Consider the following 24,044-nt stretch of genomic DNA (forward strand, 5'->3'; position numbering starts at 1 on the left):
GAAACTGCAAAAAAACGTAAGACTAATTTTAATGTAAAATGGTAATTATTTTTTCAAAACATTAACCAATCAGTATATGACATTTTAATTTGAATTTTTTTGAAAAAAACCGTAAAATGGGACCGTAATCACCTTTTCGTTAAACAATCATTTACCGAATTTTTTTTATATTATAATTTGAATTAGTTTATTTATTATTCAGTCATCATTCTGACTTTTCGGCTACCTAAACCAATCCAACCAATAGCATTCTCCCACGACATCGGGGGGACACAAAGCCGGTGCACATGCTATCATGTTCTCCCTCACAAGTGGAGAAAACACGCACAAGGAGTCGCCGAGCTACCTCGCTTTGCGTTCTCTCCCTCGAAGCTAGAATACGTCGGAGTTTCCATTTCGTTAATCGAGAATGAATCCACTGTTAGGGTTCTAGAATCGGGTTCCATTTGCTTGTTTTTGGAGAACGAAATGAATCCGAAGAGGGACGCTGTTCAATCGACGGGGCTGTTGAAGTTCGTGTTGATGGGTTCGTTGGTTTTGCTGGGATTGGTTTGTCTGTATTATGGCGCTCTGTTTTCCTCTGCTCTGCCACGTGCAGACGATTCATTTGACGGCGTCGCCGAGGGAGTCGACGGAGGATTGGATGCGAAAAGGGGTTTCGATGAAGTGCTCGATGTCGGAGATCTCAATCCTGAAGTTCCCAAAAGCATCCCAGTGAGTAATCGTATGTGCGAGTGTTAATGTGTTTTCAGCTCACAGTTACTATTTATGACTTTTGTGTCTTGTTTGTTTTCTCTTTACGTATTTTTGTAGGTCTGTGATTTGAGATTTTCGGAGTTGATACCTTGTCTGGATAGGGATATGATGTCTCAGATGAAATTGAAGCTCAATTTGAGTTTAATGGAGCACTATGAAAGGCATTGTCCGCAGCCCGAGCGCCGTTACAATTGCCTTATCCCTCCTCCCCTTGGTTACAAGGTTTGTTGCTTCATCTGCTCTGTATTTCGGAAAGAGCGGTAGAAGCTCTGGAATCAACATCCGAGAATTTATTGGGTGATTTTTTTTTACATATTTACCGTATGTATAAGAGCTAAAGTAATTATCATCTTTCATTGGATACATTTTGACGGATGCTGATATTAAATTTCGAGTATAAATTTTGTGTTGCTTTGTTCTGTTATCTGTTCCTTAGAATGTATGTGATTCTGCGGCCGTAGTTACCGCATTTTCAATTTGGTAGTTTTGAATCCAATGGAATTTGATGTTAGAAGTCCAGATCTCAATTAGATGGCCGATGAGTCGGGATCAAGTTTGGAAGGCGAATATACCCCATACACATCTAGCACAGGAGAAGTCGGATCAGAATTGGATGGTTGTGGATGGTGAAAAGATCAAGTTTCCAGGTGGTGGCACCCATTTCCACTATGGTGCTGACATTTACATTGCTGCTATTGCTGGGGTGCGTTTTTATAGGCTCAATCAGCAATAGTTTTCATCTTGTGGGTTTATGTTTAGTTTGTTTTGTTTTCTAACTCTTCGTATTGTTTCTGCTATAGATGCTTAAATTTCCTGATGACAAACTCCATAATGGTGGCCATATCCGAAATGTTCTTGATGTGGGCTGTGGGGTTGCCAGTTTTGGAGCGTATCTCCTTCGCCATAACATCATTGCCATGTCGCTTGCTCCTAATGATGTCCATGAAAATCAAATTCAGTTTGCACTAGAGAGGGGGATCCCCGCCACTTTAGGTGTTTTGGGCACCAGAAGATTGCCATATCCCAGCAGATCATTTGAATTGGCTCACTGTTCCCGTTGTCGGATTGATTGGCTTCAAAGAGATGGTATGCTTTTGCTGGAATTGGACAGATTGCTCAGACCAGGAGGCTATTTTGTCTACTCTTCACCTGAAGCATATGCACATGATGTGGAAAATCAAAGAATTTGGAGCTTGATGCACGACCTTCTGCGAAGAATGTGCTGGAGAGTTGTTGCAAGGAAAGACCAAACCGTGATATGGGCCAAGTCTTTAAGTAATAGTTGCTATAGGAAAAGAACTCTAGGAACTTTACCACTTATGTGTAGTTCCGATGATGATCCAGACACGACATGGAATGTGCTTATGAAAGGATGCATCACTCCATATTCAGCGAGTACGTGTTTTTTAATGTTAATCATCAATCAGTAAACCTTCCAACCTACTAGAATATCTCACCAACCTGCTAGAATATCTCACCAACCTACTAGAATTTCTCACAGTAGGATGACAGAATTCTTTGATTTTCCTCATCATACTTTAACTGTAGATAGCACACAAACTAAATGGGAAGAAGTTTTTAATTCTGTATGGCAATAATTTCTGACTCTGCTCTTTGTGCATAGAGTTCGCCAGTTTTTCTTACAACAATTTTTAGTGTGGAATTAAAGTTGATGGACCATGTTGGTTCTATTACCCAGAAAGAAAACTAATTGATTTGATTGCATGTAATATTTCTCCTTGTTATCAATTTTAGGTGGAATATTTTCTTTCCTTTTGCATTTAATGAATTGTAATAATATTTTTATCTGGTATCATGAGCGTCATTTTTTTTATTTAATCACTTAATTACCCACATTTTTATGATATTAGAGATGCACCAGGAAAAGGGGAGTGGACTAGAACCCTGGCCACGAAGGCTTACGGCACCTCCACCGCGTCTAGAAGAAATTGGTATCAGTATCGAGGAATTTCAGAATGACATGGCAAGTCTTTTATAACGATGGAATGCACTTCTGTATTAATGTTGTCTCATGACAGTGTATTTTAATTCCTGTAGTTCTGATGTATGTGTCATTTTATCTGATGACTATGTGATGCAGAATGTATGGCATTATCGAGTGGCCGAGTACTGGAAGCAGATGAAATCTGTCATATTTAGGAACTCACTCAGGAATGTCATGGACATGAATTCAAATCTTGGTGGATTTGCCGCTGCCCTAAATGACAAGGATGTTTGGGTAATGAATGTTGCTCCAGTCAATGAATCATCCAAGTTAAAGATCATATACGATCGAGGCTTGATTGGAACAGCTCATGACTGGTAGGCTTTTGTTTCGTTAACTTTTGTAAATTGATCAAATCCTCTTTTGACATTCTCCTGAAAGCTGGCCATTGGTTTGCCCATAAATTACTTGGTCAGTGATGCCTAGATTTGAAGGGTCGTTCTTATTAATATCTATGTTTTAGGAACAAAAAGTCCATGAATGAGATCTATCTCAAAACTTGACCGAATAGTTTATTTGTTATGTGGAATTCAAAGTCAAGGTGGTTGGCCCTTGATACAGTATGTATTCCTGTCACAGGTGTGAATCGTTCTCAACTTATCCGCGCACCTACGACTTGCTACATGCCTGGTCAGTATTCTCGCAGATTGAGGACCGAGGTTGTAGCTCACAGGATCTGCTTATTGAAATGGATCGAATACTGAGACCAGAAGGATTTGTGGTGATTCGAGACTCGCCTTCTGTCATCAGCTATGTACATAAATTCTTGACTTCCTTAAAGTGGGATGGATGGTCATCAGAGGTTGAACCAAGTGCCGATTCGCTCACCTTAAGTGATGAAAGAGTGTTAATTGCGAGAAAGAAATTGTGGGATGAGAATCATGTGTCGTAAAAATGTGCGGAGTTCAGTGCCTTTCATCACCGATTTCTTGATTAGATGCTGAGGTTAGTTCTTAGTGTATATGAACTTGCAAATTTGGATGTCGTTGAAAAGTGTAGGCACTATAGAATTTGGTTTTGATATGTTCTCCTGGATGGTCTCATTCTTCTCCTAACCAAAGGACCTTGTCTTTTTTGCTAGCATTCACTGATGTACTAATCCTTTATTATCGTCTTGTTTGAACTTTCTAGTTCTACCTCAATTTCACATGTAAACATGCCCTAATCCACACTCATGCACACGTAAAAAATGAGAAGTCCTTAGATGGGCTCTCCCAGATTGGCAAAATTTAATATTTGGCCCAGACAGCGAATCGGGAGAAACTTGTGTAAATGCAATTTAATGGTGGTATTTGATTCCACTTTAAACCATTGGAGGAAAGAAAGCCCGAAACCAGCAAATTGAAATATTTATCGAGAAATCCATGCACACAACGATAACATCAAAAGCGAACGATTTTTTGTATTTTCACTCCATTTCTTTCGCCAGTGTATTCCACAAGGCAACTACGCGTTTCCCCGTTTTTAAGGCTTAACGATATTTAAGAAACTTTATATAACACGGACCCGTGTCTCTATCATAATTTCTGGACTTAATCAAGGATTTTCAAGTGCTTAAAGTTGTTTGTACCAGTTCGATCCCCCAAGTGACATCCAAGAAAAGCAATTGAATTTTGATAATATGTAAAACATAATATTTCAAGATGTTCATTTCTTTATAACTATGTTGTCCCCAAGGTCAACATTCTATACCGATGTAAAATGGAGTTCAATATATTATAAAAGCGAAAAAAATTGATTCAAGCTGAACCGCACAAATGTGAATGCAATCAAAAATACAACTATTAAAAAGAAGATTGTAATCTCTTTTTGGTGAAGAAAATTAAGCTGGTATCCGTCACAGTATAACAAACTGCGGCACAAAAAAACAACGCATAGGAACCAGTACTAGTGCTTAAAATCAGGAAAGCAAAAGCCAAATTTATGAACTCGAGCACATGCTTGGCATGAACACATCTTGCTCTCTCTATGTACAAAACAAAACCGATTTATATTTCAGAGACAAAAATCCAAATTTTTTAAACTTAACCTGCAAAGTTTGGATCCTTAAGATTCGCCCCTTGCTTGGTCCTTCAAGTCTATATATTAATTCATCCATGCAATTTCTATGAACAAGACAGAAGTATTAATTTATTTGAAGGCAGAGACTGATCAAACATATATTAATAATATTCATACTTATTGTTACTATTTTCTTGAAAAAAATGCACAAAATCGACTTCAAAAAATTAAAAGCTGTAATCCTGGCACTAGCTTCACTGGCACTTAGTGGTAGAGGAAGATGGATAACTGCATCGGCACAATGCAATTTTCCGGCCATTTACAACTTCGGTGACACAAACTCAGACACCGGAGGGATATCAGCAGCATTTGGGCCAATACCTTCTCCATATGGAGAGAGTTTCTTGGGAAGACCTGCCGGAAGATACTCTGATGGACGTCTTATTATTGATTTCATTGGTATCTTTATTTTCAGCATAAAGGATGTGAGAAGAATATTTTTTGAGTTGTTGGCTTGATATAATGTGCTGATTTAAGTGTATGCCTTGTGCAGCTGAGAACTTGGGGCTGCCATATGTGAGTTCATATCTTGATTCACTAGGTGCGGATTTTCGACATGGTGCAAATTTTGCAGCCGGGGCATCAACCATTGTTATACAGAACGAAACCATATTCGAGAGCGGCATAAGTCCCTTCTCACTTGAAGTGCAAACCACACAATTTGATCAGTTCAAATCGCGAACCTATGATCTGTATCAGCAAGGTGATCATACACCACCCGCTGCCAATTTTTTTTTCTTGTTTTATCTTTTAAAATGACATTATATTCATGGTATTCAGCTACAGATCCATTGGATAAAACGACACTTCCTAGACCAAATGAATTCTCAAGGGCTCTCTACACATTCGATATTGGTCAGAATGATCTCTCTGCTGCTGTCAGAGAGCTAACCGGTGCTCAACTTCAAGCTGTGATCCCAAAGATGGTGAACCGATTTGCAGTGGCGTTAACAGTGAGTTTATGCTCAAACTCTTATTTTCTTGCAATTTTGCGGTACTAACGTATGATTATATGTTTGTAGCGCTTATATCTACAAAGAGCAAGAGCCTTTTGGATTCACAATATAGGACCTATTGGATGCTTGCCGGTAGCCACTCTCCACATCAGGAATCAAAATCCTGGTTTATTGGACAAGGTTGGGTGCATAGAGGGGCTAAATAGCATGGTTGTCGAGTTCAATCGGCAGCTTAAAGCTAGAGTGACGAATTTGAGGGCAGAGCTTCCATACGCTGCCTTCAACTACATCGATATCTACACGGCCAAATATGACTTAATCAGCAACGCCAAAATATACGGTCAGTATCTGAAACTTAGCAAATGAAATAAGCATGATTGATATTTTGGCCAATATTATGCTGTTTTCTTGAACAGGATTCAGGGATCCGATGAAGATTTGCTGCGGAATACACGAAAGTTATACGGACGTAGACGTATGGTGTGGACAAAGAGCGATTATCAACGATACAGAAGTGTTTGGAAGTTCTTGTGGGACTGCGGATACATACATTAGCTGGGATGGAGCGCACTTCTCTGATGCTGCAAATCACTGGATTGCGAATCGTGTACTGAATGGCTCGTATTCTGACCCCCCGATACCCATTTCAAAGTCATGTCTTAAGAGTTGAATGCAAGCCATTGTAACTGGATGGTTATACGAGTATTAGTGATAGGACTAGTTGTAACTTTCCATGAAAGTGTTTTCCAAGAATCAGCTGCTTATGTCTGTAGTATTTTCTTCATGTAGTACTCTTTTTACAGCAATGGTAAATCTTAAACTTGAAGAACCTTGGCGCCAGTCGTCACAACACCATTAAATTGACGAGTGAACATATGACTGTTTTGTTGGTATTTATGAACTATGAAAAATATAATGGAGGAGAGGCGAGTTACAAGAATCTGGAAAGAGTTTCCTTGGCATGATTTCATCTTTAGATTATGTTTTGATCTGAAAAAGGCATAAATTTTCCATAATTAAGTTTGGAAAAGAAAACTTATGTATAAAAGGCTAACTGCATTAATGGAAAGCAAAAATCTGATGCATCTGAGTATTCAATTTCAATTTCAAATTCCAAGAAACTAGAATAACTTTATCATAATATAATTCTAGCGTGCACGAATTTTTTTAGAAAATCAACTAGTGGATTGACTCGGTTGAAAATTTTAGCCTTGCATGTCTCTTTGTACACCACCTTTAACGAAAACAAGTCAGCAGAGAAGATTACTTGTATTAAATATTTCCAACTCTTCTCCCCTAAAAGAATTGCGTGCTTAAACAAAACACATACGATTTACTTGGTAGGATTAAGCTTCTATCTCGTAAGTCCCACATTACCAAGATGCCTATATATAACTCATGCCAGTACCCAATACTCAAAAAGTTTCCAACAGTGTAAAACAACTAAAAACTTGGCATTGATGGAATTGTCAAGAATTTTAATTCTCTGTGCCTCAATTTCAACGCTCTTACCAGCGAAAGCTGATGAACTAGAATTGTCACCCTGTGATTACCCTGCTGTATACAATTTTGGTGACTCGAATTCTGATACCGGAGGAATAGCAGCAGCATTTTATCCACCAGAACCACCTTCAGGTGAGACGTTCTTTCACAGGCCGGTTGGAAGAGCCTCCGATGGACGCCTTATCATAGACTTCATTGGTAAGAAATCAATGCAACTCCGATGTTGCATATACACACAGACTCCTACTCCCAACCCCCCCAAACACCCGTCCGAAAATCTTTTTTTCTAACGAAATCTAATATCTCCCTTGATGATAAAGCTGATCATTTGGGAATACCATCTTTGAGTCCTTACCTGGATTCAATAGGATCCAGCTACCGGCATGGTGCAAACTTTGCAACAGGAGGTGCAACCATCATGCGGCCTAATGAATCTTGGTTTGAAAATGGTGTCAGCCCTTTCCCTCTGGAAATCCAAGTTGAGCAGTACACTCAATTTAAAAACAGAACAGCTTATTTTGTCAATCAAGGTTCACATGAGACTTGGCTTCTTGAAGGAAAAAACGTCATCAATGTACCTTTTTGTTTCTTTACCTGATCTTAATTTTTGCCTTGAATTTCAGTGAAAAAGAAGTCCGTTAAAACAAGGCTACCAAAACAAAAGGACTTTGTCAAGGCACTGTTCACACTTGATATGGGGCAAAATGATATTGCTGCAGGCATAAGAAAGTTGAGTTTAGACCAACAGAAAGCTGCCATACCCAAGACAGTCAGCTATTACTCAACACAACTAAGAGTAAGCTACGCTAATGACTGCTCCCTCCTGTATTTTACTCCTATGGTCCTGACACGTAAGTGATCAGGATCAAGAATTAAGCCAGTCAATTTCAATTTACAGAATGACTATGTTTTTCCTGCATATTTTCTTTGTTTTTTCATTCGTGTAGAATCTGTATGAGAAAGGGGCAAGGACATTTTGGATACACAACACTGGTCCGATTGGCTGTCAGCCAATAGCCACAGTTAAAGTCCAAGATCCGATGCCGGGGTACCTTGATGAACATGGCTGTGTCAAGAACCAAAATGAAATAGCTATTCAATTCAACAAAGAGCTTAAAGATGAGGTTCTCAAACTAAGAATAGAGCTTTATGAAGCTTCGATAATATACGTGGATATGTACACTGCCAAGTATGAACTAATCACAACTGCGAAGAATCAAGGCATAATCATATCCAACCAAATTTTGTTTAAAAAAATGTGAACTTTACCTTTCTTTAAGGAAAGTGCATCTTTCTTTTTGCAGGATTTGGGAACCCTTTCCAAATATGCTGCGGATATCATGGAATCGGGTACGATATCTGGTGTGGAAACAAAGGTAATCTAAATGGTAATGAAGTGACTGCTGGTTCTTGCGCAGATCCTTCTGTAGTAATTAGCTGGGATGGTGTGCACTATACTGAAGCTGCAAATCATTGGATTGCAAATCGTATAGTAAACGGATCCTTGTCTGATCCGCCAATGGCAATCACGACAGCGTGCCATAAGCAACTGTGAGTCCTTTGAAAAACAGCAGAATCTACCTATGAAAACACGCTTGTAAAAACAATTGACTGTCATTTTCAGATTCACCTCTGAACTAGTAATTTTTACACCTGTAGACTGCCGTTTTGATCAATAAATGCAGCAACTAATATTTAAATGACTAAATCAAGTTAATACAAAAAAGCAAAAAGTTGATTCAAAGGGCGTGGATACAAACTATACTTAATCTGTCTAGTCGTTACAAAGCTTAAATGCTATAAGAACACGCGTTAGAATTTTTTACAACCTATAAATAGTATAATTATTGACGATATCCTTCTGGAAGAGGAACGACTCGATGGAAGGGTACCAATCGTTGAGGCAACGATCCATCCTCTTCATCGTCATCAAATTCCAAAACATAGCTGTCAAGGTAAAACCACAAAAAAAATTTAGAACTCATAAGATCACCTGATGAATCGAAATCCATGTCAAAACAAGCATATAATTCACACTAGTAGAAGATGATAACGAGCAGAGCAGCAAACTGAAGAAAGGGTACTTACTCATCAGTCTTCCTCTAAATAATTGCAAATCGAACATCAGATTGCATGCAGAAAAAAAAAACATAATTGCAAGTCAGCTTGAATCATTTTATCTTTAGAAACAACATAACAAGTAAATACTACCTTCCGAGCTTGGACAACAGTTGCTTTATATAGAGTTGTGGTTTCTGGATATACTGCCAAAACATGTTTTCCAGGAGGAAAATCATGGGCACTAGAGAGATCAGTTCGCTTTGGAAATGGAATAATATGCGACATAGGCAGCTTGTATTTTCTGAGACCGACAAGAAAAAGAAAGAAATAGACGAAGCTAAGCCACAATGTTGACTTTAAAGTTTAAACATATAAGTATTTTGATGATCAATAAGAACCATCAACAGGCAAGCATTACATTTAGATGGGTGCGAGCATCAATAAATTTAACTAATTACCCATAGAAACCAAAGACCCTTACCTTCAACCTAAAGAGTAAGTTATAATGGTGTAAAATCCTTTTATCATACAACACTACAGCTAACAAGATTAATGAAGGAATCACTCTATTAAATCCATGAGACTAAGACTATCACCAATCCACAACGATACTTTATTTCTGGCTTTACGTACTGAATTGTGGACGGAAAGTGCATTTTGAATATCACTGTCACGTCAAAACATGTGTTGCCTTAATTGAGTTGTAAGGTTCTCCAAACTTTTAAAAGAAATGAAAAACGATAAAGAAGGAAAAATAAAAAAAGAATCAGAAACAGAAATAAAACATCTTTTTTCTAGTAAAATGGACTTAAATTTAATTATATGATAAAATATCACGGTGAAGAATAGAACCAAAAAATAAGTAACAATAGAAGAAAGAGCCAACCTCTGCCCTCCGCTCTCCTCATCATCACCTGGTTCTTCATCCAACACTTCAATTCTGTGTCAACACAGTTATTACACGCAAAGCTTGAATAAGACCAAATTACATCAGATTTTTTTTTATATAAATATAACAAAAAATAAAAACAAATTTAATCGTAAGGTCATATCTTTTATACAAAGTTTTTCAACAATATTTGTTACGAAAATAGCAAATATGCATTTTCATCTTCTAAATAAAAACATCACTCACTCTCTTGTTTCCTTGTCAAAGTGAATAACTTTAACCACGAACCATTCATCCTTTCCTGCATCCTCTTGAGGGACCCTTGCTGCCACCTGAATTGTTTGAAGATTTCTAATTATAATCCATTACTAAATATCACAAAGGTAGGTATCTCAAGTAAGAATAACCAAAGTTGAATTAAAAGCGAAAATCAACAGGATGATCAGCAGTAACTGGATGAAGAATTCAGGCTTAATGCTGACCTGTTCACCCTTCAAATTTGCAAGGTTATCTAGGTGATTTCGCATTGAAGGTGAAAGTCTGGAGACATCTGAATCGGCCTTCATCCTCTTCTTTTTCGGCTCAGTACCATCTCCTATTGATGAAATGCCTGAGTTATATCGCCAATCCGAAGATATAGTAGATACAAATACACAAAAAAATGAATCATAAATGAAACATGAGCAAGTAGCTATAAGTAAATTTCATCTAATAAAAGCTCAACTTCAATTTTAGCACTGAACAATTTAAAACCGACATAAATTGGACTACATAATGGATATGCATCTGCATCTCATCTAATTTGTTTCAATAGGTATCACGCACTTTGGAAAAGGACTAAACCTTTCAAATTCTCTTCTTTTCATGAACGTATTGTTACAGAACAGGGAAGGAGGCAAATTTTAAACTCAGTGAGATATTAATAGAAATAGCATGAAAAATAGTTGCAATATTTTGAGGATTGCTAACTTAAACATATCTAGCATGAAGATAACCAACTGATCCAATTTCCAAAAAACTAAGATTGCTTGACAGCTTGGTAGTGATCCACTAAATTTGTCATCATCATACAGCCAGAAGTAGACATATTTTTGAATGCCTTCTAAAACTAAGTACAAACCTATCTTTCTGCGATGTTGCCCTGAAGTCCCAGAAGGTATTAGCGCATCCAGTTGTCCTAACAATTGGGTGGAAATTCTGCTTACAAATGAATAAACAAGATGAGAAATAGCAAAAAAAATGTGTATGCAAAATCAAATTTTGTGCAAATTATGATATCCAAACAAGATAGCAACACTACTGTGAGTAGCGACAATGTTAGGAGAATTTGGAAAATGAAAATAAAAGTCCAAAAAAGAATAAACATCATAATTGAATAAAACTCAGGCATACGTCACTTCATTCTCTGACAACTCTTTGGCTTGAGTATATAACATTTTGAGCCTCGATAGTGAATTGTCACCTGACTTTTCAACCACTTCAGGTGCTGTATGGATAAACAAAAACCATATCATTTTCTGTGCACTTGTCTGTGAGAAGGTTACATATAGATTTAAACCAATGCATGCTCATACTTTCTTCAAAATTCCCTAGCTCGAAAATATACATGCAAAATCCATGTCAGAGCCAAGAATTCATGTTAATCGAGCCAAATTGCAAGTCTAAATGTTTTTCCTAATGTAGGGAGCTAACATACATTTTTACTTAACATTTATGTAAATATAAATAAAAACTTCCGGCCACCCCGGACTTTGTGATTGGGATCAATCCAAGCTTATTTAAAACAATCTAAATCTACCAAACAGCATATACCATTCTAAATAATGTTCAATAAATAATTTACAAAGCCAGCTATTAAGTCAATTTGATCTTTCCTCCAATAGATTTGATATATAGCCACAGCAGCAAATTAACTCATCCTGTCAAAATGTCATTCTTCAATTTACGAAGCCACCAAGCTAACACGGCACACAATTTCAAACTGAAAAAAGGTTGAAGATTTTCCTAAATAGGGATAACAGTGAACATATAGTTCATAGTTGTAATACTCAAGATTAAGTGGAATAACCAGAATGGCTCCAAATTAGGAAACAAAATTAATATTTACACAACCACTCACTGGATTGGAGTTTCTTATGCATCTTGTTGATCTCCATAAGGATCTCCTCTTGCTTTTTCCTTAAGCGATCAAGTTCCTCCGAGTTCTCCAAGATTCCGGCAATATCGGGAGTCGACATCGCCAGGTACTCCTCGAAGACCCGTGTTGACCGCCGTAACTAACTTCCGGTAAGAATGCAACTACGTTGGATCCTTGAAGCTTGACACACGTTCGAGAAATCCAACACTTTCGGGAAAAAAAAAAGGATATTGGTTTTTAAGGAAAATATGATCTGATTTCTGATGGAAAGATGATACCTTTTCAGGTATGTCCTTAAATTGGGAGGTGGGTCGAAGGAGGGTTCGTGTCCCGTGGGATGAAACAAGACCCGGATCCGATGGATATTGGATCCGACCACGGTTATCTTTGAATTATTTTTTAAAACACAAAATCGTAGCTCGGATACTGGTCGTATTCGAGATGAGTTCACGTTCTCGTTTGAAACGGTCTTTAGTAGCTATCTCGATTTGGGTTTCAACCTGAACCCGAACAAACTCGATTAACCTAACCAATTGACCAACCTGCCATAATTTTATTTTACTTTATTAACATTTTTTAAAATTTTTTAGATAAATGGTTTTTTTACCATATATTATTATTATTATTTTATTTAACAAAATATATAAATAAAAATTCAAAACATAATTAATATTTAATTTAAATACATAATAACAAAACATCGTTGAAATATATGATAATTATATTTCATTAATTTAAATATTTAACTAAATTTAAGAGTATAAGTTGTCTAAACGGTTGATTAGTCCATACAAATATTTGTTTAAAAAATTCAAATATTTTACAAAATAAATATTACATAATAAAAATTTATGAGAACAATAACAATAAAAAAGTGCAAATAAATCGTTTAAAAAATCAATATTATACAAAATAAATATTTGATCAAGTATCCGCGTTTATGAAAAAATCATAACTTAAATTTTGTAGAAAATTTAAAGTATATTTATAACACAAAATAAATGATTTTTTAAAAATCAATATTTTACAAAATAAATATTAAATAATGAAAAATTATGATATCCATACATATTCAATAAAAAAATTCAAGCATATATTATATAAAAATATAGTTAATATTTCTTAGTTCTATGTAAAAAAAAATTTAAAAATATGGTTAACTCAAGTTGACTTGAATTCGACCTTAACCCGGTTATTTTTTCGGGTTAAATTTCAATCCAACTCGATTTAACCCATACTAGAAAACCTCCAACCCTAACCAGATTATTTTCAGGTCGACTCAGGTCGGGTTCATTTTTCAACACTCTAGTCTTTCGTATATATCTAATACATACCCGCATTGAAAATTAATTTTTGACGTAAAAAGTAACATTTTTCGCTATAATCAACATTATATTATACAATATATTTTTAATATAAAATAATATTTTTCACTCAAATCAACATATTGCACAATATTTTTTTATAATATGACTAAAAAAACTTATATTTTATAGTGAAAATTAATAATTTGAACATAAAAAATAATATTTTCATGGGTCGAGTATATTGATTAGTAAGACAATCTCATATGAATTTTTTTATGTATAATCTATATAAATAATCTATTTTTTCTAGCAAATATAGAGAATATAATTTATATAATTAAATTATATATATAATTTAGATACAATATAAATGTTTATAATATTTTATATAATAATTTTATTTTATCACTTCATAATGTTATTACTTAAAAAAATAAGTTTATGATTTTATCAACCTCGTATTTTATTTAGTATAACCACAGTCCTCAAATTCTAAATCCAAAAAATAACATTTTTTACTGATCCCACCAATCATCTCCACACATTATCATATTATTTTTATTTACTACATATATTTAAAATCTTAGATTCAACAAGTATTTATTAATGATTTTTTATTTTTGTAAAAAAAGTTTATTAAATAATTTTTAAAAATATATATCTTATCTTGTCGATACACAAATTTCAATAATTACAAGATTGTGTTTCTTATCGGTTCACACATTTCAACTTATATTTTCATGTGTTTTTTTTTAAAAAATAAATAAATAATTCTATCCTACACTCACTTGATAATAACTTGTTTATCAAATAATAGCTTAAAAATTCAGTTTTAACTTTTATTTTTAAATATTACCTAATTTTAATTTTTTTTCTCATTTTTTCCAATTCATAAAGCATAAATACTTCCTAATGTATGGGATAATTTTGTTGGAATTAATTATTTTTAAAACAGTAAAAAATGAGTCTTATTATATTTTTGGGGTACCAACAAATAATGCTCCCAAAAATTATAATCCAAAAAATTGAAAGCAAAAATTTGTGTAAGACGGTTTCACATATAGTTTTTTGTGAGACGAATCTCTTGTTTGGATCGTCTGTGAAAAAAACATTATTTTTTATGCTAAGATATCGTTTGGTTCGTGTGATAGGATAAATAAATGATATATAATAAGAGTGATTATAAAATAAAAGTAAGGATAATCAACACATCATAATAAATTATATTATGTTTGACATGATTTTAACTTGCTTGATTATTTTGTTAATTATTTAATAAAATTTTCTCATCATATATTAATTAGTAATATATTCTTATAATGATTGAATAAATAAATAAAATTTTTAGAATTAATTGATTTAAAAAATTATAAATAAAATTAAAATATTATATTAATTATTAAAAATTCATTGATTTCAATTTTTGGAAAAACTAAAAAATCGATTAATATTATAAAAAATAATTAAAATTTGATAATAACATAAATATTCAATTATTGTTATAATTAAAATATTAATAAAAATTTAAATATTAAATAATAATTAATAACAATTATAATAATTTAATTAATCAAATATCATTTTTTTCCATCAAAGAATTATATAACCACTAACGAGAAGATAATAATACATTTAGCGCGGGTCAGTGCGAACTGAACGAGCTTATCATAATTTTAATCATGCACATCAAACACATGATAAGTAAAAGATTAAAATCAATCACTTTTTGTTATGTACATCAAATAATACCTAAAAATATTATTTTTTATTATAAATATCGATGAAGTTCATCCCACGATATAAATATTCGTAAAACATTACCCAAAAATTGAATACAAAATCTTCGGATTTCACTCAAACCTAATCCGTCTGCTTCTCTTTGAATAAGTCCATGGATCCAGCAGATTGGGATAATCCAGACGACTGGGAGCTGATTAATGATGATGGTTTTGTGTACAAGCGCAAGAAACAACGGATCCAGGACTCCCGCGCCACCTTGTGCGACGCCAATCAGCCGCCAAATCTGGAGGCTTCGAGGAAGAACCTCCGCGAACGGAAGAGAAAGGTTCTCCTTCGACTGAGGGAGAAGTATCAAAGAGAGATTCGTCAGTGGGAACGTTTCTCGAACACCTTAACGGAAATGGAGGCCAACTCCCAAACACAGTTTCAGGCGCGTGTTGGGATTTGTAACACGGTCTCTGTTAGCGAGCCCTCGAGCTCACAAGACCGTTCCTTGACGAATTCCACTCACCGTAGACTCGTCGACAATCTCCTCTCTCAGGTTCTAGCTTCTTGCTTTAAAATTCTATGCATCCGCCACTTCATTTTTTCGAAGTGTGTAGCCATGCATTGTGAAAATAAATACCGAGGATTATTCCTTTGTGGGACTTGAAAACTATAAGAAAAAGGGCAAACTTGGATTTATGTTTTTGATGACATTTATATTGAATCGAATAGGTGGAAGCACAGGAGGCTGTAATTCATGGTGTCTCCCATTTATGTGATGTAGCTGACGCATTGTGCAGTGCGCAAGAGGAAAGGCTGAAGCAACAATTCATCGACCTGCCGATTTGGGACTCGTCGCCACATGAACTCGTTGCAGGATTAACAGACCAGTAGAACTCTGTCGGTACTTTGTAGGCACATAGTGGTGTTGTTCTAGGTGTATCTTGTGCGTATTGAACTGTAATCTAGCACAAGTTGTCTGTTTGTTGCAGAGTTAACTTGTAATAAAAAAAATAGCAGGCATGTCTATGGACAATCAAGGTTCGTGTGGGAATATATGACAGGTTCTCGAGAAGTGTGAAGTGAGGTTGAGGATGTATGAAGTTAGAGTACAAGTTTGCTTTTGTGGCTAAATTTTGGATAGGATAGTGAGAAGTGTCTAAATATTCTGGCTCTATTCGAGCTCTTGTAAATCGAGGCTGCGGATGTATGAAGTTATATGATGATCTATGTTGTCTTTTTGCCTTGAATTTTCGAATGATAACAGAAATTTTTTTTGACTTGCACATTGTTGTTCCTGTTCCAATGTTTCATGCGTTGGTCAAATGGATGGAATGATTGAAAGGCGAAACTCAGGTGCTACATTACCGTGGCTATGAATTGGATGGTCTGAGGTTAGGTAGGCTCGTGCAACAAGATAAATATTGCTTGCAGATTCGTTAATTTTTTATGATTCAAAGCTTTTTCAATGTTGTATGGTGCACAAACAGAAACAGAAAGAAAGACTTTTCTTATATTGAGTCATGCTTCTTGATCTTAACATTTGATTTCGTGTAAGGATAATTTGTATTTCAGTTGCTGGCAAATATTATACAAAATAATGATGCCTTCTTCATCGTCTTTTGTGTTTTTGCTGATGATTACCGGGTACACATATTTTGGTTGATAAAAAGGAAAAAACAATGTTATCTGAGTGAAACTCCATGGAATGTATGGTTCGTAAGTTTCAGTCTCGGCCTCAGGTGACATTAATCTGAAAAACTGACGAGGTTCCCCCCCACCCATCGGGTTGCATTTACTGCCGAACATGTGTAGTTCACAACGCATATCTTTCAAAGACGGAAGTAAATATAAAATGTCCTCCTGTGTTGAGAAAAATCTCTCGACGGGTCATGACCATGCTAAAAGCAATTTAAAAGGAAGAAAAAATTCGATGTGCTGCAGTCGGGATGGCAAACACGAATAGTTTTGTGAAGCTTTTATGACATAGTGCCAATATCAACGTCATTTAAAAAGGATGGCATAACTTTCACCGGTTGAAAGATAAAGCCAGCACTCTTGCATGCGTCCTCCAAGAGTTGTGCTTGTGTAGGCCCTTCTGGGCAGTACACAACAACAGCACCTCCACTACCAGTAAACTTTGATGCAGCACCGATCCGTCTGGCGACTTCAACCATCTCTATGTTCAGAGCACCAAGAGCATCGTCACCAAACATTTTCCTGGAAAAGAAATCAGGCTTGAATAAAGCATTTCTCATGTACACCATAATGCAAGGCAATGGCACACAGTCTAACATCCTCGAGTACCTTCGCAAATCAAAGTTACGATTCATGAGATCGAAAAGTTTTCTGTAGTCCTTTTCAACCAATGCTGTCCTTCCCTCCAATCCAATATTTGCAACCTCTTCCATTGAGGATATAATGAACTCATCACCATTTAACCACCTTTGACGAACTGTACTGTGAACCTATATTACTCTTTTGTCAATATAATATGTTCTTTCATAAGCGACCATCATACAGTAAAGAGAAACAGCAACAGCTCTGTATTTGGTATCATGCGAGCACATGTTGATGGTCGAAAGAGGAAGCGCGATGAAGTGACCAAGGAAAATTGTCCTCCAAATAAGGACATTAGCAACATTCAAAAGCAATGTCATTTATAAAATTCCAACAATATGAATTTACAAAGACTTATTCTTCCTTGTAGATTTTTGTCATTTGAACCAGTTTCCATCTCGTTAGGATTTATAGCAATAAATCATAGATAAGCAGTCTACAATGGCCAGGGAAAACATCGAAAAACAGTCACATCCTGCCTTCTATAAAAAGACATGAAAAATTGAGTATAGAGAATGATGTGTGTATGATAATAAGATACCTTTCCAGAATCACTAGGATTCTCAGCGTAGATAAGATATAGTGGCGGAAGAAGTTCAATGTCCATAGGTTCATAAATTCCATGTCCCAATGCTTCCATGTGCTTCTTGCTAAAATCCTAAGTGGAAAATCATAAAGAGACTCATTAAAATACATCACTTATACAGAACATGGGGAGATCTCCCATTCTCATCTCATACCATATACACAACGCCCCCATAGACCTGTGCTACTCTGTCTTGGAGACCGGCAACAATACCAAGTTCCTTCTCTGCGTTAAGGATAAGGTGCGGCCGCAACTTGACTTTAATCAGGTGCCTGACGTCGTAAAAGTCAAGAAGGCAGCTAAGAGCAGCACAAACAATAGCACTTGAACCAGAAAGTCCAGTCTGTTACAATGAAACAAAAATTGGATCATATTTTGTGATTGATAGAGTGGTGCAACAGCTGCAACTGTTCATATTACAAGAGGAATATATAGTAACTAGTTCATTTATGCTTGCAATCCTGGAACGAAGCAGGGACAGCTTATTTTGGGGAGAGAGAGAGGAATAGAAAGACTTGAAGCTAAATAAAAAAAATAAATTAATTATTTGTCCCATCTTATAAATTCAAGGCCAATAACTTAATTGATTAAAGATGAGAATTTAGATATTGAACACCATAGTAAGCTTAATCTGCAAAATTTATGTTGTGACAGCAGGGAACAAAGTCTTAACAAGATACGAGAACACCGAAGAACATATGAAGTACCTGACGAGGGATGTTTGTATCATAAGACAGAGTAAAATTCCTTTCATGTAAACTGATGTTGTGTTCTTTGCAATGATTGTGGAAAGTTTTACAAATTGCCACCAGCAGGCGCACCCCTCCATAATAACCATCACTTTGCAAACGATTCACCTACAGGAAACCCCATTTAAAACTGTTGATCAAGGTAAACCATACACCCCCGTCATCTAAAACCACAACGAAAATCGGATCAAACCGAAATTTTTCATAAATCTCTATTAGGGATCAAATAAAAGAAACAAAAAGGGATCAAAGCACTCAGTTTCAACAACACATTCATCCAAATCACAGCAAAACCAAACGGGATTCCAAAACAAATTTTAACTCCTACCCTTCCTAAGAATTGCTTCTAAGCAAAAATCCAATTAACTCTAACCATTACCAAGACTTGAATCGATGCAACAACATCAACACCATCAATAACAACAATTAAAAAAAGATGAGCTTTTAACAACAATGGCAGACAAATAGAGAGAGAGAGAGAGAGAGGGAGAGGGAGAGGGAGAGAACAAAGATACCAAATTCGAGAGAGAATGAAACTGGACAAGATCGTTAGTCGGGTGAGGAACGATCACCAAATCTTTAGAAGGCACCAATTTCACGGAAGCCCAGAAATTGCCAATGCTCAATGAAATCGTGCGCCCATAGTACACATCACTGGGATTCCCTAACAACCCGATCCGAGCGTATGCTTTATGCTCAATCGTTTCATTTTCATGGGTCGTCATTGACTTGATTCTCACCGAGCAGAATAAAGAATCAAAATTTAAAGTTACTCAAATCAAAAGAATAAATTCAAACAAAGATTTCGGGTGAAAGCGAGCGTCAAATCCAACAGGAACCGTATGAAGTTCAATCTCTCATTGAAAAATGGATTAGATTTCCAGATCAGCACGTATTTGTAATGCTAATCTCAAGCATTATCTAGTCGATTTCATGTCTTTGCAAAAGATAGAAAGATTGACATCCTAATTTTTTGTTTAAAAAAAAAAAGTAATGCATCATAAATATGCAATATATCAACCAAACAGTCTTAACGAATAAAATTGAAAAATAGTTTTATTTCATCAACAATCTCAATAACAGACTGATTATCAAGTTAGTAAAATATTTGTATGGACACTCTTTTTAAAACGGGTAATATTCGTTAAATTTTGATGTCAGAGATGAGATCCAAAGAAAGTCCCATGACACGAGGTGTTAGCCGGTTGATTAAATGCTATAGTATTAGTCCATGACAAATCCAATTCACGATCCAAGTATACATACATACATACATATATATATACATACATACATATATATATATATATNTTTGAAATAAAATTAGTTAACTCGACAAAATATAATGATAATAGTATTGTAAATTTTGAAAATTCGTGTTAATTAGCATATGTAACTAATTTGGAAAAAAACATATTTTTTAAATTTTAAAAAAAGATTTGGACTACTAAAATTTGCTCATATCTTTTTTATCATATTGTTTTTTTTTGTCATATTTTTTCAATAATGCATGTATTTTATTACAATATTCAATTATTACAATCTTTTTTGACAATCATTGATATCAAATTTTTATTTACAATTTTGTTTGATTAGTATTCTCTTTCATGTAAATTGAAAACAATTTTTACTGAATGCTATTACTTTCCTAGTCACCTTTAATTTATTACACTTATACTTGATAACATATAAACTACACATTATTATTAAGGGTGAGCAAAACTTCGGTTAAACTGAATTAACCGACTGAACCGAGTCAATCCGAAAATTCGGTTCGGTTATTTCGAAAATTCGGTTCGGTTACGGTTTTCAAAATTTTGAAATCGGCTAACCAAATTAACCGATATAATAAATAATATTATTTAATACATTTTTATTATTTATCAAATTTAATATATTTTTTAATTTTTAATTTTAAAATCAGCCCTAATTCTAAAGAAAAATTTGTGATGTATGTGTTTTTATGTTTTTATGCATTTGTATCGACTGTAGTGTTCAAAAAAATTACATATATAATTAAAGTTAAATCAGAATTTTTTTAAAACTAATCGGTAATTCGGAAACCAACCGAATTATCGATTTTAATTCGGTTCGGTTTTCATCGGTTATGAAAATTAATTCGATGGGCTTGGTTATTGCTAAATATTTCGGTTCGGTCAGGTTATGACTAATTACCGACCGAATGTTCACCCCTAATTATTATAACAATCTATCATCACATAAAAAGTATTGATAGATTGATTTAAAAAAATATTGATTAAATGTTGTGATTTATATGTAATTTATAATAATAATAATTTTGAAAATAAATCATCTTTTAACCGACTCTTATAACACTTATTTTAATATTTCATATTAACTTATAAGTATAATTAGCACAAGCAAATTACTAATGTCGTATTGGTATTATCTCCAGAAAAATAATATATTTAATTTTTCTAATTGTTTAAATATCTTAACAGGATCATTTGTGTACCCTTATCTTGAGAAAAATTCATTGCATTTATAAAGTTTGAATGATAAATATAACTTTATAGTATACATTTAATTTGGAAACTGAATTCATTATATGACAAATACTTCTTTCATTTCTCTTTTTTTTTTTGTAACCCAAAAGAGTTAATATTTTTTTCTTTTTTAACTTCTCCAACTCATTGTAAAAAGTTATTATAAAATATTTATATCTAGAAAAATATTTTTATTTTTTTTCTTGTCTATATATTTTGTTATATATGAACATATATTCTACTTCATTGTCTTAATTGTCATATATCTTTACTATATAATTTGTGTACATTGAAGATGAATAAGTTCATTTTGTAGTTTTTTTATTACCTAGACTTATGTTGATATATTAATATGTAATATACATAGATATAAGAATTTTCAAATTCAATTTATTCACAATGATTTTTCATAACAAAGGCCAACTCAAAATAATAAAAATTAAGATTTATAATTATTTTAAATATGATATAAAAATAATATGGGGAAATTTTTTTTGACATTTTAGTTGCAAAATATAGTGATAAATGCATGTATGTGCACTATTTCATTGTGGCAATTATAACTTTATTTAAATATCTTATTTCTCACTCAAGGATCAAAATTTTTTTATTTCTTATTTTGATTATCGACAAATCCAATATTTCATTTAAATATTTTTGTTAATAATATTTACATGAGTTTTATTGTATATTTATCTAATTTGAAAGGGATAAATTATAATTCAATATATAATAATATTTGAAAACTGTAGAATGGTTCTAAATTTAAAAATCGAGTAACATGTAAGGGATCAATTCAAAACGAAAAGTTGATGCAACATGTTTCTTCTAGCTTTACAATCGAATAATGTAGGATCGAGCGTTTGTCGTTTTACCAAAAGCTATAAATGATGGTAACTATGCAAGTCAAATCTTTAAATCATACAACAACTCAAGCGCCTACCCATCTTGGACAATTATTGTATCAGACAATCTATCTCCTAATAGTTGCACCAATTGCAATCAATAAAAATCAAAACATATAGATTATGTAAAAGCGCAAATCAAACATTTTAAATAGTACAACAACCCAAACACAACATTTCAATCAATCTACCCAACATGATCAATTATTGTACCCAACAAATTAGTTTATGCAAATAACATTTTACTATATCATATGAATTTATAAGACATTTGAGTAGAATATATACTTGATATTCTACATAAGTAGTAGATAAAAAAAACATTTTTCATCAATTTGAAAATTTAAAATTTAAAACAAAAGAAAAATCAGAATATATAGCATGTTGACAAAATCCCGAAACTCAAATTGAAAGTTGAATTAATACATTCATATTCATCATTAAATTCTACTATTTAATTTTAATAGATTTAACATGTTTATACACTAAAAATATTGAAAGAATTGTTTATACAATTTAATAAAAAAAGTCAAAGAACATCATTTTCTGATTCCGAATAACGATCACATTATTATCGAACGTAGGATGTTAAAAACATTTTCGAACGTAGGATGTTAAATTTAAAATTGGCATTAGATAATTATAGTATTAATTCTAACATTCTTTTTTTTATTCTTCTCAATACATTACTTTTTCTATCTTCAAATATATTAATCTATTTATTATTGTAAAAGTATAATAATTATTTGGTTAATTGATCACATTTAAGATTAGATGTTTGGAAAAAATGCTAATAAATCTTTGAAGACCAATAGATGATGAAATTAAATTTGAAATCAAGAGAAAAATTAAGAAAATGTAGAACACTACAGTGCATGAACTTTCGCTTTGTACAGTGACAAAACATAAGGTGAGATCAAGTGAGATATTTATATATATAATAGATATAAGTCTCATTCAATTTAACCCATTATAATATTGAAAGAATTGTTTATACAACTTAATAAAAAAAAATTCAAAGTACATCATTTTCTGATTCCGAATAACGATCATATTATTATTATGTTACAATGATAAATAAATTATTATTTTAGTTTATCATCATAGTCTTTACCTTAATAAACACATTTTCGAACGTAGGATGTTAAATTTAAAATTGACATTATATAATTATAGTATTAATTCTAACATTCTTTTTTTATTCTTCTCAATACATTACTTTTTCTATCTTCAAATATATTAATCTATTTATTATTGTAAAAGTATAATAATTATTTGGTTAATTGATCACATTTAAGATTAGATGTTTGGAAAAAAATGCTTATAAATCTTTGAAGACCAATAGATGATGAAATTAAATTTGAAATCAAGAGAAAAATTAAGAAAATGTAGAACACTACAGTGCATGAACTTTTGCTTTGTACAGTGACAAAACATAAGGTGAGATCAAGTGAGATACTTATATATATATGTCTCATTCAACTTAACCCATTATAATATTTTTATTAACTCGCTTTATCCTTCGTTTTTACTTCAACTAACTTTGCAGTGTGACTC

At 33.6% G+C, this 24,044-nt stretch overlaps 5 protein-coding genes across 5 annotated transcripts; 3 read left to right on the forward strand and 2 right to left on the reverse strand.

Moving 5' to 3' along the window:
* Positions 1 to 217: 217 nt before the first annotated feature.
* On the forward strand, positions 218 to 3,889 carry LOC140976085 (probable methyltransferase PMT9). The gene is made up of 7 exons (XM_073439968.1): positions 218 to 714; positions 814 to 978; positions 1,277 to 1,459; positions 1,557 to 2,151; positions 2,628 to 2,740; positions 2,858 to 3,078; positions 3,341 to 3,889. The coding sequence occupies exons 1-7, from the start codon at positions 469 to 471 to the stop codon at positions 3,651 to 3,653; spliced, it is 1,836 nt and encodes a 611-aa protein (XP_073296069.1). The 5' UTR covers positions 218 to 468; the 3' UTR covers positions 3,654 to 3,889.
* Positions 3,890 to 4,804: 915 nt separating this feature from the next.
* LOC140977413 (uncharacterized) lies at positions 4,805 to 8,939 on the forward strand. Its single transcript, XM_073442157.1, has 10 exons — positions 4,805 to 5,221; positions 5,316 to 5,525; positions 5,603 to 5,775; positions 5,845 to 6,118; positions 6,195 to 6,446; positions 6,988 to 7,479; positions 7,602 to 7,811; positions 7,905 to 8,077; positions 8,229 to 8,502; positions 8,586 to 8,939. Exons 1-10 carry the CDS (start codon positions 4,966 to 4,968, stop codon positions 8,834 to 8,836), a joined length of 2,565 nt encoding a protein of 854 aa, XP_073298258.1. The 5' UTR covers positions 4,805 to 4,965; the 3' UTR covers positions 8,837 to 8,939.
* A 31-nt stretch (positions 8,940 to 8,970) lies between these two features.
* On the reverse strand, positions 8,971 to 12,735 carry LOC140976086 (SAGA-associated factor 29 homolog A-like). The gene is made up of 9 exons (XM_073439970.1): positions 12,351 to 12,735; positions 11,624 to 11,717; positions 11,352 to 11,428; positions 10,714 to 10,826; positions 10,478 to 10,563; positions 10,229 to 10,282; positions 9,493 to 9,643; positions 9,370 to 9,383; positions 8,971 to 9,228 (listed from the first exon to the last, which is right to left on the reverse strand). Exons 1-9 carry the CDS (start codon positions 12,466 to 12,468, stop codon positions 9,126 to 9,128), a joined length of 810 nt encoding a protein of 269 aa, XP_073296071.1. The 5' UTR covers positions 12,469 to 12,735; the 3' UTR covers positions 8,971 to 9,125.
* A 2,762-nt stretch (positions 12,736 to 15,497) lies between these two features.
* Positions 15,498 to 16,650, forward strand: LOC140976088 (uncharacterized). The gene is made up of 2 exons (XM_073439972.1): positions 15,498 to 15,956; positions 16,133 to 16,650. The coding sequence occupies exons 1-2, from the start codon at positions 15,567 to 15,569 to the stop codon at positions 16,292 to 16,294; spliced, it is 552 nt and encodes a 183-aa protein (XP_073296073.1). The 5' UTR covers positions 15,498 to 15,566; the 3' UTR covers positions 16,295 to 16,650.
* Positions 16,651 to 17,288: 638 nt separating this feature from the next.
* On the reverse strand, positions 17,289 to 19,954 carry LOC140976087 (glucuronokinase 1-like). Its single transcript, XM_073439971.1, has 6 exons — positions 19,591 to 19,954; positions 19,034 to 19,183; positions 18,481 to 18,669; positions 18,282 to 18,398; positions 17,708 to 17,868; positions 17,289 to 17,620 (listed from the first exon to the last, which is right to left on the reverse strand). Exons 1-6 carry the CDS (start codon positions 19,798 to 19,800, stop codon positions 17,380 to 17,382), a joined length of 1,068 nt encoding a protein of 355 aa, XP_073296072.1. The 5' UTR covers positions 19,801 to 19,954; the 3' UTR covers positions 17,289 to 17,379.
* Between the last annotated feature and the right edge of the window lie 4,090 nt (positions 19,955 to 24,044).

This window comes from Primulina huaijiensis, chromosome 5, assembly GCF_012295235.1.
Source record: "Primulina huaijiensis isolate GDHJ02 chromosome 5, ASM1229523v2, whole genome shotgun sequence".
NCBI classification, from domain to species: domain Eukaryota; kingdom Viridiplantae; phylum Streptophyta; class Magnoliopsida; order Lamiales; family Gesneriaceae; genus Primulina; species Primulina huaijiensis.